The sequence below is a fragment of the Plutella xylostella genome, chromosome 28 (assembly GCF_932276165.1).
Source record: "Plutella xylostella chromosome 28, ilPluXylo3.1, whole genome shotgun sequence".
NCBI lineage: Eukaryota > Metazoa > Arthropoda > Insecta > Lepidoptera > Plutellidae > Plutella > Plutella xylostella.
The window spans coordinates 1195439-1215277 of record NC_064008.1 but is presented as its reverse complement, the minus strand read 5'-3'; the positions used below and the strand labels follow the sequence as shown (position 1 = coordinate 1215277).

At 34.3% G+C, this 19839-nt stretch overlaps 2 protein-coding genes and 1 non-coding gene across 3 annotated transcripts in view; all 3 read left to right on the top strand.

Annotated features, from left to right (window-relative positions):
* Nucleotides 1-10396, top strand: part of LOC105398275 (facilitated trehalose transporter Tret1) — a 55379-nt gene extending 44983 nt beyond the window's left edge. The window contains exons 5-6 of the mRNA XM_011570348.3: nucleotides 4982-5169; nucleotides 8039-10396. Of these exons, the coding sequence (XP_011568650.2) occupies nucleotides 4982-5169; nucleotides 8039-9055 (1205 nt within the window). The 3' untranslated portion in view covers nucleotides 9056-10396. The remainder of the gene's footprint in view (nucleotides 1-4981; nucleotides 5170-8038) is intronic.
* Nucleotides 10397-18470: 8074 nt separating this feature from the next.
* On the top strand, nucleotides 18471-18542 carry Trnag-ucc. The gene has a single exon. It is a non-coding gene; the product is annotated as a tRNA-Gly (tRNA).
* Nucleotides 18543-18776: 234 nt separating this feature from the next.
* The window catches only part of LOC105398324 (facilitated trehalose transporter Tret1), a 74900-nt gene continuing 73837 nt past the window's right edge, over nucleotides 18777-19839 (top strand). The window contains exon 1 of the mRNA XM_038111299.2: nucleotides 18777-19220. The gene's annotated coding sequence lies outside the window, so the exon portion shown is untranslated. The remainder of the gene's footprint in view (nucleotides 19221-19839) is intronic.

Below are 19839 nucleotides of genomic sequence, written 5' to 3'. Positions count from 1 at the left end.
AATCGCCTTCCAGAAAATAAGAAAAAAAATCTCCCAAAGATTATCCCCCTCTACAATTTGTCTTCAGCCTTCTTGATCAAACTACTAGTCATAAGAACCCTAAATTTATATACTAAAGTACTAAAAAAAAATTACATGAAATAACGCATGTTATTTGGAACGATAAATCAGTCTGGTACCTGTCTTCGTCATGACACAGAAATCACTAAGTTTCTTGTACAATTTATTACCTTCCAAATATGTTACCAGGAAATACCGCCTAAAACAATGTTTAAGTGAATTTAAACATGTTTAAATTACGAAGGAAAGATATTTATTACTTACACTTTATTGAAAAACTTGTTCCGTGAAGGAAAAGCAGTTCTGTTAGTCTGGCGATGTAAAAAGTTAAAGCACAGACATAGATGGCGTTTAAAAAGCAGTGTTAACTAAAATAAACGGTTTTATTATTGACGACCGAATGGTGTAGTGGTTAGTGACCCTGACTACTGAGCCGAAGGTCCCGGGTTCGATTCCCGGCTGGGGCAGATATTTGTTTAAACACAGATATTTGTTCTCGGGTCTTGGGTGTTGATATTTATATTTAGTATCTATCTATCTATGTATTTGTGTAGATATATCAGCTGTCCGACACCCATAACACAGGTTCTGCCTAGCTTGGGGTTGGATGGCCGTGTGTGAGATGTCCCCACATATTTATTTATTTATTTATTGTTTTCTACTTATTATACATACATTACAATCTTGAAATAATAATACATTAGCAACATGCATCATACATTCACTACAAGCTTCGTCAAAATAGATAAAATAGTTTCACAAACTTAGGATAGAAAAAAAATAGCACAATCGGCGGCCTTATTAGTAAAAGTTATCTCTTCCAGACAACCATAAAAGTAAGAAAATCACTACTTATAGTACAAGATTACGTTAGCACTACCTTAGTTCATGTATTATTCCATATAAATGAGTGTTTAAAAGAACAAAAACGCTCTGCAATATTATTGTTGGTCAGATTATAGCGAATTTTGTTTAAATTATACGCTTTTAAAACTGACCGCGGGGAAATTGTGATATATAAAGACCAGCACTTAAGATATTACGCTAAATTGACTATAAACTCTCAAGGGATATATCATAAAAACGCCTAGAGGTATAAGAGGTATAGTGCAAGACATATCAGTGGTAAAACTTGTGTTATCACCGCAGAACAACGAACGAAATCGTATATTATTACGTGCTATTATTACATTTTATGTACCTACTTCGATATTGGTGATTTTCGTATAGGAGTAATTTGGTGCTATGTCACTGCATGGAACTTTTTCATTGCTCGCGAGTGTAAGAACTAAGGAGACATAGTTTGTTTAAACAATATTAGATTTACACTCTCCGATATAAACACGACACTTTTGGTGCAAAGTTAAAAATACTCGAAAGATGGTCGAAAAATCGTGTGAACAAACAAAATTTTCGCAAAACTTATCGAGAAACTTCAGAGCAAAGCAGAAACATGTTTTTGCTTAAAATAAAAAGTAAAAAAAACTTGCACATTGTCTGTTGCACATTCGGTGTAGGATTTTCAGTGAGTTTTCAGTGTGATATATTGTATTCGGACTGAAGGCAGGAAAACAATTGTTCCGAGTCGAGAAATGAGGTGCGAACTCAACTGGGATGTCAGGTTTGGACCCCCTTATTGGATAAATTATGCAGTAAACGAAAATATATAGTAAATTAGTACTAATGTAGATGTAATGTAGATTAGTACATGTAGAACTAAGTTAAGTTTAGTATGATGACTACCTACTAGGGTTTCGAGAACAATACTATGTGGTATTTTAGAAACCTTAATTACGTATATTATCTAGGTACAACAGAAATTCTTAACAGAAGTAAGAACTTCGGTTGTACCTAGATATAATTAAACTTGTATGTAAGTACGTACAAGCGAAATTATTTTGTAAGAATTAAGATGAGCATCCTTTACCGTCCATTCTCATACGAATTGTACCTAATATATTAGACACCGATATATGAATTTGGTATAATTTGATTTTAGACAATATTATTATTTAAATCAAGAGTATTCTATTCTATTCTATTCTATTATTGTCTGCTGGTGGCGGCGTTAATAAAAAACTAAGAACTTAATGTTTTTTACCTCCCTTTTTTAATATTTTAACTTTGGGACAACTCCCAATCTCTAATGCGTCATCAACCGTGACATACGTACACAAAACTAAACATTTTTCACGAATACACCACGACTGATGGATGGCATTCCGAGTATCGAGAACAAGAATCGATGATTTCACTTTGTGTCTCGATTCTAAAAATAAATCGTTGTGAAGACTGTAGGTACAGACAGAAATTACTAATGATAAATCGGTCTTTGCTGGCGTTGAAAATGTGGGTTCGTCGTAATCGTCTAATTAGAATGTTTTTTCTCTTCTGCTGTAGCTCAAGTGTAAAAGCCTGCCGCACTTTTCGTAGTAAAAGTCAAGTTTTCGTAGAAAAATCTGTGACTTACCTAGAAGATAAATATATTGAATTGTAGAGTGGACACCGTGAACAGTAAAAAGCGTGGGACACCCTCTCACTCCCGAGGAAAGTTGTCAAGAAATCTTCAAGTAAGAATGAAAATTGTGATTCTTATGGTGATAACATACTTTCGTAATATTTTTATAGAACTAATGTACCTAAGTGGACTAGGCCTAAAACCCTTCCTTCGTTAGAAGAAGACCCGTGCCCCAGCAGTGGGGACGTGATAGGTTGTGATGATGATGAACGAATGTACTTAATATAATTATGTATTATTAATAAAACCTTCTTCAATCAAAGGTCTTCGTTTATACTTAGGTAAAACTTACTGAAAGCCAATCTCACTTGACTGCAGACACAAATAAACCCACAGACAGACAGACAAAATTCAGTCTATATTCGTACGGGAATGCAATCTATCAGGCGATACACTTGTGTCTATAGATAGACTTAAGAGTATCAAGATTGAAAAGCTAAATCTACAACCAAATCTAAATCTTAAATTTACTGGACATAAAATCGATGTTGGAAATTCACTGTTTAAGGTGAAGATGGGAAAATGTACAGAGTATTTTAGAGCTTTAGTAAGGGTATTAAGGGTTGAGTTTAAATGAATGTATCTTACTCTTGAGTTATCTCGCCAAATGGTTCGTATCTTTGGGATTGTTACTTGAGATTTTGCAATTAATTAGGGATTATATGAAGTTAAATGAAATCTCATTATTCACTCATGCAAGAGTTCCAACACTTCCAACCAATCCTAACTAACATTATAAATGCGAAAGTAACTATGTCTGTCTGTCTGTTACTCTTTCACGCCAAAACTACTGAACGGATTTGAATGAAATTTGGTATACATATTATTATTATGGTCTAGACCCTGAGAAAGAACATAGGCTACTTTTATCTCGGAATTCTCACGGGAAAACTTTTTAAGGCGAAGCGAAGCCCGCGGGAACAGCTAGTATTCTATATAGCTACGACTATCATTCATCAAATTACAACTACAGAGCACAGATTAGGTATAATGTCATAAACAATATATATTATATACTCCAAGAATTTAAGGCAAAAAAAGAAAATAAAAATAACCACTATAAGCTTTCTAAACTAAAGTTCAGTGTCCTGTAATATGATTGCAAATTTATCGCTCCCTGATTGGTGCAAATAGGCAGGACGAACGTTGTGATTGGCCATCATCTTAAATTCTGCTTTCTTATTGGCTTGATAGACTTTTACCGTCTTTAGTACTGAAATAGCCGTTTTAGTGAATGTATTTTCATTCATTGGCCAGTAAATAGTGTGGTCTAATGGTGATCATCTAATATTTGATTTATGATGAGAAAATTTGCAACTTGTGATGTTTCTAACATTATACAATGTTTACATTAAGAAAATTAGCTGGTACTATTATGCCGGACTGTGTTTAAATGATTACATTCATTTAGCTGTTTCTCATTAAACGATCTCATAATGGATCATTTTCAGTCTGTGTAATTAGGTATGTGACTAGGCCAACGAATGTCAAACACCTACAACCAATGTCTACAACCTTCAAATATACCAAATATTAATTGAAATCAATTGAACTCTCGTTTTTAGATAAATTGTGTTATGAGCTTTGGGTTTTTATGGATTTTATGTATGTGCGGTAACTATCTACCATAATAATTAAGGTCAATTGAAAAGTGGCTTCGAAAATTCGCAATCTACGATTGAAAAGGCATTCAGTTCGATCGATATAATTATGTATATAACTAGGATCTATTATACTTAGTTATAACGCTTATATTTTTAGGCTTCTATTTGAACAAATGAAATAATAATTAAGTACCTACTTACATAATTATTCCATACAATTCCCAACAAAGGACTCTGTGCATGAAAACATTTGATAGGAAATGCGGTCATCCGATCAATACTATTAGTACCTTTTATTATACATTTGATAGAGATAATATCACTTTGTATACCATCTGGTTTTTGTCCTCCTAATAGCTTGGACAATGTTGCCTATCCTACTATGTCATTTTGCTGATGCATTCGCTTCTATTTTTGTATGTAAAGAGTTGTTTGTGTCATTACATCATTAGACGGAAATAGCTCTTTTTGTGTAAAGTAATCTATAATTTCTGAAATGCATAGGGAGATCCCGTTTTATTTTTATTGCTACAATTTGTATAGTAGGTACTTAGTTATTGTAAGTTTATGGAATTTACTTACGATGCTTGAAATTGTTTACTGTTGAGGTGTTGAGTGAACGTTAGGTAGGTAAGTACGTTATATAACTATAACTCTATAGATATAGTACCTATTCAAATTAAATTGATGACACCCTACTTTACGCAATAGCGTAAACAATATGCGCATTTTCAAAATTATTCTTCTTGTATGAACAATATGAACATCAAAATAACTCAATCATTTCCTTTGTCCTCAGGTGCCCTAGTAGGCGGCATACTAGGCGGGGTGGCGATGCGAGCCGGCAGAAGAACTGTGATCCTGGTAGCCGCTCTCCCTTACTCCTTCGCATGGCTAGCGACGTCCCTCTCTAGCAGCGTAGATATGGTGTCTGTGACGTCATTCTGCGGAGGACTGCTGACGTGCTGCATCACTATGATCACGCAGGTAAGAGTTGCTGCGAGTTTATGGGCTCCTGGTAGGGACTAATAATCTATTTAATGTTAAAAACTCCTGATATTCAACACTAAATCTTTGTAACTGCTGAACCGATTTTCATAAAACTGGGCTTAGAAAACTTCGGCGTAAATAACCTATATATAAATCTATGATCCAAAAAAAATAATCAAAAAAGGTTGTGTCGTTTTGGAGCTACACTTTTACAAACTCTTAAATACTTAAACAGCTAAACTGATTGTAATGAAACGTGCCTCTAGATACACTGAAAACAAAGTCTAAGCCATAATAACTGACTTCCATAACAAACAGTGTATGAAAGTAATAGCAATTTGCCATGCCGCGTGTGGGTTTATGGTCAATAATAATAATCAATTGCTACGACGATAGCTTTCCCCATTGTCTAGTTGTGTCATACATTTTCACACTGACATCGATAAATGTGTGACCGTAGTGAAACGGTAATCAACCGTATTTGTAGTAAGTACATTATGTTAACTGATTTAAGGTAAGCGACCACCTTTCAGTATCATAATAAGATTAATACGTTTAATCTTCTTGTTTAAAGACAGATATTTGTACTCGGGTCTTGGGTGTTGATATTTATATTTAGTATCTATCTATCTATCTATGTATCTGTGTAGATATATCAGCTGTCCGACACCCATAACACAGGCTCTACCTAGCTTGGGGTCGGATGGCCGTGTGTGAGATGTCCCCACATATTTATTTATTATTTATTTATTATTATTATCTATTGGTCTAAATGGATTTTCATAAATTTATGGACGCACTTGCGTGAATTTCTATACAAAGAATACTAAATACGATGCGTCCGTTGCCGAAAGGTGGATGCTTACCTTTAGTCATTGAGTAAAGAATAAATAAATTATTATGCTTGTAATGCTAGGCACTTCATTGTCATCATTAGACAACAATCTTTCAATATAATCAATTCAACAATTAAGATAATCCAACGATGAAGAGATAGATATCATAAAAATGAATTCGTAATAATAATTTTGGAATCATAAAATACCAGTAGCTAAGTAAAAATTTAAGGAATTTTATAGGTACTTAAGTAATTATGTACTAAGGAAAGCTAAAGATCGCATCCAGTGTCATGCTTTGGGAGAGGCCTACGTCCAGCAGTGGACTGCTATAGGCTGATGATGATGATGATGAAGTAAGTACTAGTTCTTACTGTCAGTCTAATAGCTAAGTAGGTACTACGGATAATTTTAATTTCCGGGAGAAATAGATCGACTTGATCAAACTGCAGATAATATTTATTGCCCTTCCACCAAGATTGCGAATCTTGACGTCTGTAGATAAATGGTCTCCATACAATATCGATCATGTTTCCAATCGTTCGTTCGTATTTTTTATAAAATAACCTCCTCTTTCAAAGTCATCATCATCAGCCATGTCTTCTATTCTACATCTTTCATAACAATACTAATTTCATGATAAACAGTAGGTAATAATCATGAATTGTATTAACCCCCAACGGAAACAGAGGGGTTCTATAAGTTTAACTTGTCTGTTTTATCGTAGCTTCCAAACGGCTGAACCGTTTTACGTTTTGTTTTGTTAGGGTCGTAAGTAATGTTGCCCCAAGTGTTCTTAGCCATGTTTCATGAAAATTTACTAATCAGTTCAAAAGTTAGGCGACTTTCAGTGTTGAACGTTTGGAGTTTTTAACGTCATTTAGGTTCTTTACTTTCGAATTTTATGCTATAATCTGTTAGATTATGAGACATTTATTCATTTATTAAAAAAAACACAATACCATTTTCGTTCAGTAATGTATTCGTCTCCTCAAGACGTCCTCATACACACTGATAGTAATTTTCCCATTGATCACAGTTCACAGTTCAAATCCATACAACGTCTGTCAAGTTTTTGTAGCGGTTTCTAAACGCATCTTTGTAAACACTAATATTATGTGTGACTCTATACTGTATTTACTTTCGTAGTCCCCTGATTCAAGTGATTGTGAACGGTAATACCTCCTAATAAGGGTTTAGATGGGGGAGTTCTTATGGGCAACAAAGTATCTCTATAGTTTTTGTTATGTTTTGAAATCCCTACTGGTTGATGTTTCTACTACTTAATTTTACATGAGCCTTTTAGACCCAGTCTAGAAAAGAGGTTTGTCATAAGTTTTTGGTATCTGAGCCTCTAGTAACCAATAAACAAAAATAAAATCAAGTTTTGCATTTCTAGTGTCATCTGCATACATGATCTGTCAAAAGTTTCTTAATAGTTTCCGGTACACGCGCCATTTTGTATGCGGGGAAATTTTAGCTTTTATAGATTTCGACAAACAATTAAATCTGTACTAGATGTACCTACTGTCCTGAAAGTGAGTAATAATGCTACTAGAGCGGGGTCAGATTTCTATGCCTCAAACGATACATGAAATTCACTATTGCTTCAGAACCACTGAGTGGATCAGAATAGGTCGTCAGGTTGTATGTTCGAGGAATTTTAATAAAAGCGTGGCATGTTAGCTGTCTCCTTTCCCACATTTCATATTATCTGTTTTTGTTTGACTCAACGGATGTTTTCGTTAGTTTGTGACGGGGCATTTATGACGGCTTAAAAGAAAGGTGTTATGTGTTTGGTATGAATTACTGTGTGTCTGTCTCGGACAACGTTGGGCCGAAAGAAAAAAATCTGAAGCGTTTTTATTGTTTGTCAATCAGTATCTTATCTTATGTTCTACATGAAAATTGGCTAAGCCGGCAGTAACTGTAAGGTTACGTTATTAATTTTTAATCCCAAATTTACATAGGAATACAAATTCTAGTTTCTAAAACATCATCACCTAATATCTTCCTTCTCTTGTCGGCAGGTGTACGTGACAGAGATAGCAGTACCGGACATCCGCGGCTGTCTGAGCTCCGTCCTCAAAATACTCAGCCAGATCGGGATCCTCATCTCTTTCTCTCTCGGCGCCTACCTCAACTGGCACCAGCTCGCTCTGGTCGTCGCTTCAGCCCCAATCCTCCTGTTCTTCGCCTTACTCTTCATACCTGAAACGCCATCCTGCTTACTCCTACGAGGAAGGGAGGAAGACGCTGCGAAGTCCCTTCAATGGCTTCGGGGACCTGATGCTGACATCCGACAGGAGTTGGCAACCATCAGAACGAATATCCTCGCTAGCAAGCAGTACAATAACGGAGGAAGAATGTTCACTAAAAGGTTGACGCGTCCGATACTCATCACGTGTGGCTTGATGTTCTTCCAAAGGTTTTCTGGAGCTCACGTGTTCAACTTCTACGCTGTGCCGATGTTTAAGAAAACCTTCCGAATGATGAACCCTCATGGGGGAGCCATAGCGGCTAGCGTTGTGCAACTTCTGGCCTCTTGTTTATCAGGAATGCTTATAGACAATGTTGGCAGACTTCCTCTGCTCATGATCAGTGGGGTGCTTATGTCGATAGCGTTAGCTGGATTTGGTTCTTATGCTTACTATGAGCATGTGTTCAGAAACACCAGCGATTTAATCCATGCTGAGCCTGGGTCATATGACTGGATCCCGCTGCTTTGTGTCTTGACGTTCACGACAGCGTTTTCCCTCGGCATCAGTCCTATATCTTCATTATTGATAGGGGAGTTGTTTCCTCTGGAATACAGAAGTACAGGAAGTGCTGTAGCGACGAGCTTCAGCCATCTTTGTGGGTTTGTGAACTTGAAGACGGCGGCAGACTTCCAAGAGCATATAGGTCTGCACGGGTTGTTCTGGCTGTACGCTGGTATATCAGTCTTGTGCCTTTTGTTTGTGATATTGTTCGTACCTGAGACTAAGGGCAGAGAGATGGATGAAATGGACCCCAAGTATGTAGAGTCATTGTGCATTAATCGATAGTCTTTGATAAGGTTTATGGTTTTAGTGATGCTGTTTTTATGGTTTTGGAAACGCTGTCACGGAATCTACTGGTTAGATTCCAAGGCTATGGTGCTAAGAAAAAAGCCACCAAATGTGCTTTAAAAATCAGTTGGGCTCAAATGTAATAACTACCTATGTATCCAGGCCTGTTAAACCTGGAATATACCTGGAGGTTTAGTTAAGACGTGTTTCCATGTAGTGATACGATGTTTTATCCAGTATTATAGTTAGTGTATGTAGTAGATAAGTAGCATTTTTCTTGAGACTCTACATAGTATTTTAAGATAACAAAAAACTGGTGCCTTAGTTCTTTCAAAGTTCCTGTATATTTCTCGTTTTCTTCATCACAAGACTAATATTGTTAGTATTTACTTAGTATTTAATTAGGTACATTATGCCTAAACATTTAATGAATTTAAAGTATACGTACAAAATATTCTTCGAGGAATCATCATTTCGGTCTATCAACTTTTATAGTAAGAGTAAAATATTTGTAAAATTTTTAGATACTTGAGATATTATCTTTCTTTTGTTATATATTACCTTCGCCATAATAGTATGTAAGAGAAATGAATTTAATGAATTCATCGTTATTGGTTTGGTTGGTTTGGTCAAAAAGGCTATGATATTTTAAAGAAGGCTATTTATTGAGGCTATACTAAAACCTACTTATAAAGCTATGAGATCTGAGATTGATTGATGGTTTTCCATTGATTTTATTAATACACAGAAGAAGTGTAAACCGTATAAAATCTTTACGGGTATGGTTCATAATAATTTTAAATACAACCATGAGAATATATTATTTCCAGTGAGGAACACGAAATTGACTACATATTGTATAATTGATGTATTTTTACTTCATATAATTGTTTCGCCAATAGTTTATCATAGAGATTTCTATGATTAAGGGTGACTTGCATCAAACATTTAAGTGCAATTAAATATAATTGTCTCTTGCTTTGAGAGTATATAATTTCATTTAGATCTACCTATTTCGTTTATAAAATTATTTGATGCAAGTCTCCCTTAAAAATATAATAATATTTTCAGCGTGCCTATATATTTTCGTTGTTGTTATAAAACCGTTTGGTGCTAATCAAAGGTGCCTATCTGCATTTTGTGAATTTACAAATTCTATAAGTACCCTAATGTAAAAAGAACTGTAAATAATGAATTTACTGTAAGTATTTAATTGTTAATACAAACTATTTTGCCATACGTGTTGTATGTTGAATGATATTAGTATTATTACAAAATGTATTTTATTGTACTTAAAATATAGTTTTAAGGTGTTTTAATAAAAAAACTTTACAGAAACAAATTTATTGTTTTTATTTATAATTTACGAAAACTATTGAAAATCAAATTTTAATACAAGATAAATATATTAAGTATATCTGATCTAAGTCATAAAAAATAAGAACTTATTTTGAAATATATTTTTAGAGAAAATCTTTTTATTTCCCGTAAATAATATCCAAATAATAATATGGTACTTAACAAATTTAATAATTACGTAGGTACACAATAGTCGATAGCTATTCAAAAAGCGCCTACAACATTTTTTTATAGCAAGTTACTTCGTTGTGATCCTTAAAGATAATCATAAGATATTAAACTTGATATAATGCTATATTATTATCTTATGCCGAGTTGCGGAAAGGGACTTTAAGCTAATGTCGACATTAAATCTATGTCTGTATCTTTCTGTCCGTATACTGTCAAAGCAAGGCAACAATACATCTAATGCCGTCATTAACTTAAAGATCCTTTCTGCAACTCAGTGTTAGTCCTACATTTATTTAAAAATCATCTTTACTTAAGTACAACTTTTTCGCATCAAATCTAAACCCAAAAAGCAAATCGAAGGTACCTTTCAGAAAACAAAAGAGCACGCAAATTGCACATTCAGGGTACTTTCAGAACAAAAACAAGCATTTTCGTTTCTTTTCCTCTCGCGCCTGGCAACATCGACACCGCAATGCACGTATTATCGGTGTTGCCAACTCCAACTGGGGTCACTCCCTAAGTCGACGAACGTACTAAGAAAAAAAAACACGAGAGTTAACACGCAATCGGCAAGCTTATTACAACGAGATAAAGCCGTGATTAGCGCTATAGTTTTGTTTTTCCAAAGCTTTAGTGACAATTTCTCCATTGTCGGCTATCTAACCGACCGGGATTGGTTAATCAATTATACGTCATCTCCATATAAAATTCTTGACAGATGTGTCAAAAGTCAACAACTAATACCTGATTATGCTCTAACCGACTATGTAGAAATTGGGGCTTAGAATGCTGCGTGAACCACGGCTCTATCTAGTTGTATTAAGCGTGCCGATTGCGTGATAATTCTCGTTCGTTCATTCTATGATTTAGAAAGTGACCCCCCGAATGTAGGCCAAGGGTAGGGGTTCTGTAGATTGAGATGTTAGCTAAATAGGGTGGATGGGGTTTTAGGTTAATGGATTAGCCATATGTAGAGGGAAAGTTTCTTAGCGTAATAATTGAGCCGTTGTACTTTATGGGAATTCCTTAGGGGAAGGCAAAGTTGTACTTCAGACCCCTTAGCATGAATTTTCATCGTGAACGTGAAGTAAAATTACTCGATGAATTTTGTAGGAAAATTTTAAACCTGCTTCCGAAAATAACTCGATGAATTCTACTTCACGTTCACGATGAAAATTCATACTAAGGGGTCTGTATATCTTTCACGGCTCTCACCAGTTTTAAGTTTATGTAAGCTATAGATCGCATCCAGTAGAGTACTTTGGGAGAGGCCTACGTCCAGCAGTGGACTGCTATAGGCTGATGATGAAGCTTATGTACAATGAAAAGGGTTTTTTCAGATCCGAGTTGTGTTCTTCCAATACATAGGTATATTATATATTAAAAAAAACTCACACCTTGTTCTAATGTACTTCCTTGCGGGGTAGGCAGAGGTGCATTGCTGCATCCACTTTTCACCAGTGTTATGTTTAGTCCAAATGTAATAGGGGGCGGGCCTATTGCCATTTTACGGGCACATCCAAGGCCCGAGAACAAATGTCTGTGTTAAAACAAATATCTGCCCCAGTCAGGAATCGAACCCGGGACCTTCGGCTCAGTAGTCAGGGTCACTAACCACTACGCCATTCGGTCGTAATAGGTATATTATGAATGTTTAAAAAGCAATCCATAATCATACAGAGGAGTTTCAATTCCAATAAATAAATAAAAAAAAATAAAAATCGTTTATTTCAGACAATGAGGTCCATATAAGTATAAAATCAGTCATTAATTCTAAATCTTACATTAAATACTTAAAACAATTTAAAAAGAAATCAAATAATATAATATTGAATACTTAGATTAAAATTAAGAAATTAAATTAAACCAAATAAACTGAATTAAATACCTTATTAAATATAAATAAATATACCTACCTTAATAAAAATACCTTATCGTAGTTTTTATTATCCAGGGGGTTCACTCTGTCTGATTTCGTTCGTTTTTCATCCGTATAGAGTAACCCTCCTGTTCGCAGGTATGGTACTACCACAGACCAGTACCCGTATCACGAAAATTCGAGCTAACGAATAGAATCGAATGCGAGTGCGACTATTGTCATATTGACAGCACTTTCGAACACTTTTTACCTTTCGAATGAGTTTCGAAAAGAATGACCACAGAGTACATAATATTATTCTGACAATGACCTATGGAATGATAGCTGTCAAACTTTCGCAAATCTATACACCGCCATTTTGTTGTTGACAGGTTGACAGCTTTTTCGAATAGACGACCGAATGGCGTAGTGGTTAGTGACCCTGACTACTGAGCCGATGGTCCCGGGTTCGATTCCCGGCTGGGGCAGATATTTGTTTAAACACAGATATTTGTTCTCGGGTCTTGGATGTGCCCGTAAAATGGCAATAGGCCCGCCCCCTATTACATTGGGACTAACATACACTCTGGCGAAAAGTGGGTGCAGCAATGCACCTCTGCCTACCCCGCAAGGGAGTACATGATACAAATCCCACTCAGTTAACGATAGAGCTCAGTCATTTCATCAAACGATGCTGTCAATCCAATATTATTGTTCTAAATGTTCTAAGGAGTGATTATCTTAACGAAAATTCACTTAATAATATGATTAAATTGATATGTAATAATTCACCAAATTGTAAATATGTGAATATTGCACTGTATAAAAGTAGGGATAGTATTTTAAGAGAATTGTGTAAAAAGATTAACATCGAATTTGATTCAATTATAAAGAAAAATTCTTGACCTTTAAAAACAAAGAATATCATTGTACAAATCCAAATACCTCTAAAACAAGTAAATACAAGAAAGGCACAATACCATACTATTTTCAACAAAAAGTTAAAAAGATAAATGTGGAGCAAAAAAACATCGGAGTAAACCCAGCAATGGATTCCATTCAGTGCGAAAAGGGTAAAAAAACGGGAAATATTCCATATTACTATTACTTCAATAAAACTTCATCTGAGCACACAAACGAAGGTAAAGAGAAGTCATTAAATAATGAGGACAGCAATAAGCAAAACTGTTCCTTTCGGACCCAAGAATAAAAATAAAAACAACAACACTTTTACATTGTTCCACCAAAATATAGCCGGATTTTTATCCAAAAAGGAATCACTTTCTATTTGTTTAGATAATCTGTTTGAGGAGAAACCTTGTGATGTTATTTGTCTATCTGAGACGTTCGTAATAAAAGGCGAACAACTGAATCTTCATTTCGAAAACTATAACTTGGGTAATTATTTTTGTCGAAAAATTCATAACAAGAAGAAAAGAGGTGGAGTATGTATCTTCATAAAAAATACAATAGATTATAAAGCTCTTCCTGAATTAGAAAACTATGCGAAAGAACGTACTTTCGAATGTTGCGGCATAGAGCTAACTCAGGAAAAAGTAATAATAATCTGTATATACAGAACACCAGACTCTGACGTGAATATTTTTTTTGATGCACTAAATGAAATACTACTGAACTTAACAATTAAATCGAACAAAAAAGTTATAATTGTTGGTGATTTTAATATTGATATCATAAAGTCAAATGACAAAGCTAATACGTTTAAATCTATTCTCTCAAACTATAATATGGTTTCTCATGTAACTTCACCAAGACAAGAAGCATGCCTCGATCTTATCTGTAGTAATATTGTGGATGCTACTGGTAAGGTTATTGAGCTAGGATTATCAGACCACAACACGGGACAGATATTAAACATTCCTCAAAGTACCACCAAGTCAAAAAGCTGTATTTACACATATAAACGAGATTTTAACAAAGACAACATAAGAAAGTTTCGTGAATGCATTAATAGTTTGTCATGGAGTGAATGCTACAATACAATTGATGTCAATGAAGCTTTTGATCATTTTCATTCCATCTACTCATTAATGTACAATCTTTGCTTTCCATTGTGCAGAGTAAGAGTAAGAGATGTCAAACAAGGTAAAAAATGGATCAGCAAAGGTTTAAAGATTTCATGCATTACAAAAAGTCGACTAAGGTCTACGTATTACAAAAATAAAACTCTAAATAATAAATCCAAATTTCAAAGTTATTCAAAAATGTTAAAAAAAATAATAGATTTATCTCAAAAAAGAACAAACACTGCACTTATATCAGAAGCAAAAAATACATGCAAAAAATCATGGGACATAATAAATAACTACACAAACGGTCAGTTATCGGTAAAAAGTGGGATAATATCAATAAAATCAAATAAAAATGAATTGATTAGTGATCCCAGTAAGATATCAGAATGTTTTAATGACTTCTTTATAGATAGTGTTTCTTCTGATATAATAGATAAAAATAGTGCAAGGACAAAAACACAATTGCAACCCATACACAGCAGCATGTTTCTCCGTCCTACATGCCCTGATGAAGTTTTTAAAACCATATTCATGCTAAAAAATACGAATTCTGTTGGTCCTGATGAACTTTCAACAAAAATACTAAAAATTAGCGCTGATATAATAGCTTTAGTTATGTCTCATCTCATCAACCTATCATTTGAGCACGGAATATTTCCCAATAAACTAAAATTTTATATGATAAAACCGCTACATAAACAGGGTGACAAAACATTAATGAATAAGTATAGACCCATGGCACTTCTTCCAGTAATATCAAAAATATTTGAAAAAAAATATTTAAAAAAAGGTTGATTTCATTCCTGGATAAGTTCAGTATCATTAGAGACGAGCAATTTGGTTTTCAAACAAATAAATCAACTACACTAGCTATCTTTAATCTCGTAAAAGATATTTCTCAACTAATTGATATTCGGAAACCAGCTGTAGTAATGTTCTTTGACATGACAAAGGCATTTGACCATGTTGACCATAAAACTCTTTTAGAGAAATGTAACTGTTATGGCATCAGGGGTACTGCTCTGGATTGGATAAAAAGCTATCTAGAGAATAGACAGCAGTTTGTTCGTATTGATAGCTTGGTCAATGATGAAATGATGTCTATTGATTCTTCAACGAGAGTAAATACATTCGGAGTGCCTCAAGGAAGTGTCCTTGGCCCAATATTGTTCCTTTTGTATATAAACGACTTACCTGAAATATCCCAATATAGGTCAATTTTATTCGCAGATGATATATCTATTTTGATTTCAAGCAACAAAGAGGGATTAGAGAACGAAATCAATCTAACCATTGAATCTGTTGTTGAATGGCTTGAATCAAATAATCTGCAAGTTAATCTTGATAAAACTACATATGTCCAATTCCAAAATTATAACAACAAGAAAATGGGTCTCACAGTAAAACATAAAAATAAAACAATCAAAGAGTCCGATACAGTCAAATTTCTCGGAGTTACAATTGATAGGAACTGTAATTGGAAATCTCATATTGAAAACGTATGTAACAAGCTAAATAGGTTCGTATATGTACTGTATAGATTGAGCAGGATAACAGGCCAAAAGGCTGCTCTTGCAGCATATCACGGATATGTATTGTCTGTCCTAAGATATGGCTTATTGATTTGGGGAAACTCCACAGACTTTAATAAAGCCTTTATTGTTCAAAAAAAATGTTTAAGAGCAATATACGGTAAGAAACAAACAGATTCGTGCAAGCCTTTGTTTAAAAAGTCTAAAATTATGACACTTGTTTCTATGTACATTCTAGAGGCAGCTATACATGTTAAAAGTAACCCTAATCTTTATAAAAAAGCTGGCAACATTGTAAATTTTGACATAAGGAACAAAGAACGCCTAGTTCTACCAAAGCATAATAGTGCCTTGTATAGCAAAAATTGTCACATCATGACTATAAAGGTCTATAACTGTATACCGCATGAAATAAAACAATTGCCTCTAAAACTATTTAAGCATAAACTAAAATATTGGTTGACAGAAAATGTATTTTATTCGATCAATGACTTTTTTAATTATAAAAGAATGAATTATAAATTAAATTATGAGATTGCAAATGAATTTTAATATGTATTAATATTTTGTTATTCTTATTTTAATTTCAATTGACATATCACTAGTACCTATTTAATTAATTGTATTGAATTGGCATAGTATTTTAATTTATGTAATTATTGTGGTGCATTTAATACCTATTTAAGTAATCTCAATTTGTGCATGAAGTAACATTTTATTTGTTAAGTATTTCACATACCGATTCCTCGGTGAAGCATGATAGAAACTGTAATTTGATGTTTAAGATCTCATGTATAACCTTGTTTCTTGTGAATAAATGAATTCTATTCTATTCTATTCTATTCTATACATTAGTACAAGGCGTGAGTGCGTGTTTTTTTTTTTTTTTTTATCGAATAGAATGTGCTGCGTTTTTTCCGGATCGCTCTACTGTATTTGAATAGACAACGCTTGTCTCATTCCTTGTATAGAAACCAAGCGTGCCATTATTTTTATACCTACTGTCACGTCAGTCACGTCACTTGAACGATTTAGTTTATTTAGGAACGTCCCTAATGACACTGCGCTAAAGGAAGATAATTTCACGCCCTTTTTACACGCGAAGTACATGCACTTGCGTTGTCTACTCAAATACAGGTCTGTGGGTACTACTCTATTTTTCATCATAAGCTGCAACGGTTACTTGAAACAGCACTTGAAGGAGCTATAAAATATCAATGGGCCGTCTATTTTAGGTCTCAAAGTGCAGGCTATCAAGTCGAATCACTTCAGTTGCTATAAGTATCTTCAGCACTTCAGATACCTATAAATAAGGCAAGGTTTGTGCTGGATACGTAAGTAATTCGGAACATAAAAATTTAAGGTTACATGACAATACCTTTCACAAAGCATTAAGTAAGGATAAGGTTTTTATAATCTGGTCGATACATTTTTTAGTAACTCACACTATGTTGCAAAAATGGTGATGATAATGAAAACAGACAAATTATAAATAAAACCGTCAACTTAAAAAATAATAACATGATAAAGAACAACGTAATATACTAATCTTCAGAAATTTAAATAGATTGATTATCACTGACACACACAGATAACATTTCAAACACCAAACGTATAACATCTCACGTTTCAGTAGAGGGTTAAAAAGGTAGACAAAACGTCACAGTGTGCCCGTATGTATGTAATGTAGGTTGCAGAGATTACGCTATGGATATGTAGATTATTAACCAACTGAGGTCTAGATGTACAGAGTAGCCTAGGGTTTAAGTGGAATACCTGTGCGCTGGGACCTTGTCAAATTTAAGTACTTAATGATGAAATTGATGCGAATTCTAAAAGTAAATATCATATAAACGTTATTTATTTATATGGAAACATACATCTCACAATATTGTTGAATAATGAATGGCCAAAATAAAATAATGGTATGTAGAGAATCCTATGGAGTCTGATTGGATGGGAAACTTTGGTAGGTAATTTGGATGGAATTAACATGTCCCATGCTGAATTTATTACCCCATTTTAGAGGTAAATCTAATGCGCTTAATGTGAGTTTGTTACGTTTTAGAGTCTGTTAAAGTCAATAACGATCCGGATATAAGATGTTTAAAATTTTGAGGCTGCTGTAGCTTAGTGGTTAAACGCTTTTCTCAAAGAGAAAGGGAAATGGTTTGAAAACATAAAATAGTATTTTCTGAACATTCCTAGAAATGACGCTGTATGAATAAATAACATTGAATAAATTTAGACCAAGTTGGGTGCCAATATATTCTCGCATTGTAAAAAAAACCTACTTTGAATTTGATTCAATTCTTAATATGGATTTCTAATACATAAAAATAATCGTGAGAACTTTTACATATTAATACATTAATAAGAACTGAATGAAAGAACATTTGAGTAAACATACAATTGTTATTCTTGTGAAGAATTCACTTTGTTCATTGATACAACCACATGCGTTGGTGGTGTAATGGTCAGCATAGTTGCCTTCCAAGCAGTTGATCCGAGTTCGATTCTCGGCCTACGCATTTATTTTACTTTTCATTCATCAATTCATCACCTCTCTAACATAACCGCACTCAAGCACAGACCAAAACGACCAACTCTAGAACGTTCCAAAAAGATTAAAGATAAAATTCCGACTTTTTTATTTCCGTGGAAAGTTTCCAGCCAGCATCTCAAGTTTGCGTACTCTATGGTCGCTGGCTGTAAACATGTATCTATAGGGCGGCGCGCGCGGGCCACGGCAGTCGGCGCGGCGAGTTGCCGCCACGCGAACGCAAGAGGGCGCTTGTGTCGCCTTAAAAAATAAAACAATTCTCACAGGCATTACAACCTATTTCCTTTAACCACTATCTTCTTTTTTCCACGCATGGATTGAGTCCGCCTTTTCCGTTCGAATTTCAAAACGCTCACGCCTAATTCCAACCAGCCAGTTATACGTAATGCGGTTGGATTTATAATACGAACAGCTTTTTGTTCGCTCTCACCCGAAATTCCTTTTGCCAAAACGCTTCCTTCCTCTGCGCTTTTCCTTTTTTAAATGTTCATTTTTATTTTTTCCCCCGTGTTTAGAGGAAATATTGTAACGCCAGTGTTATAGGCCTGTTGGGGATTACGGAGCAGAATGTGTTTTTTATATTGATTGAAATAATTATTGTCAATTTGGAATGCCTTTGCCGGGATCTTAAGATATAAGAATTCATGTAAGTTGTAGCGAAACTGTAGTGTATAGTTGCGACAACAATTTGTTATGATGGAGCGATATGACCTATTGATTTTATCTTAGAAAGCTTTCTTGTAGTGCCTATAGAGTTTAGCGAAATATAGAAGCATATCCTGAAAAGTATGATACTGTATGTGACTAGTTTTTTCAGACAATAATTTTATTATAAAGGTGTAAATCAAACACCAAAAAACTAAGTTGAACTATTGGGACTCGTATGACACACAAAACTAAAATGTTGTATCGGCTTTGCTAAGCGAACTGAAATAGGTCACCAAAAATCTAGAATTATTGATAAATTATGTTTTTATTTTTACATACATCTGTTTTTTGCAAATATCTGTTGATGTGTAGCAAGCGTTTATTTGAATTAGAATCGAAGTCGAAGGTCATTTTGTTATCTATAAATAGGTAAAAATAATTATGGCAACATACCATGTATTCATAGCATATAGTCGTCTTGAAAAACAAATCATATTTAACAACCAACACGAACTATCAGACGCAAGGAAAAACTGTCTTCACCGTATTTAATTTATCATTACATTTAAAATTGAATAGGTACACACATCCACACATGCACGCATACTCACACAAAG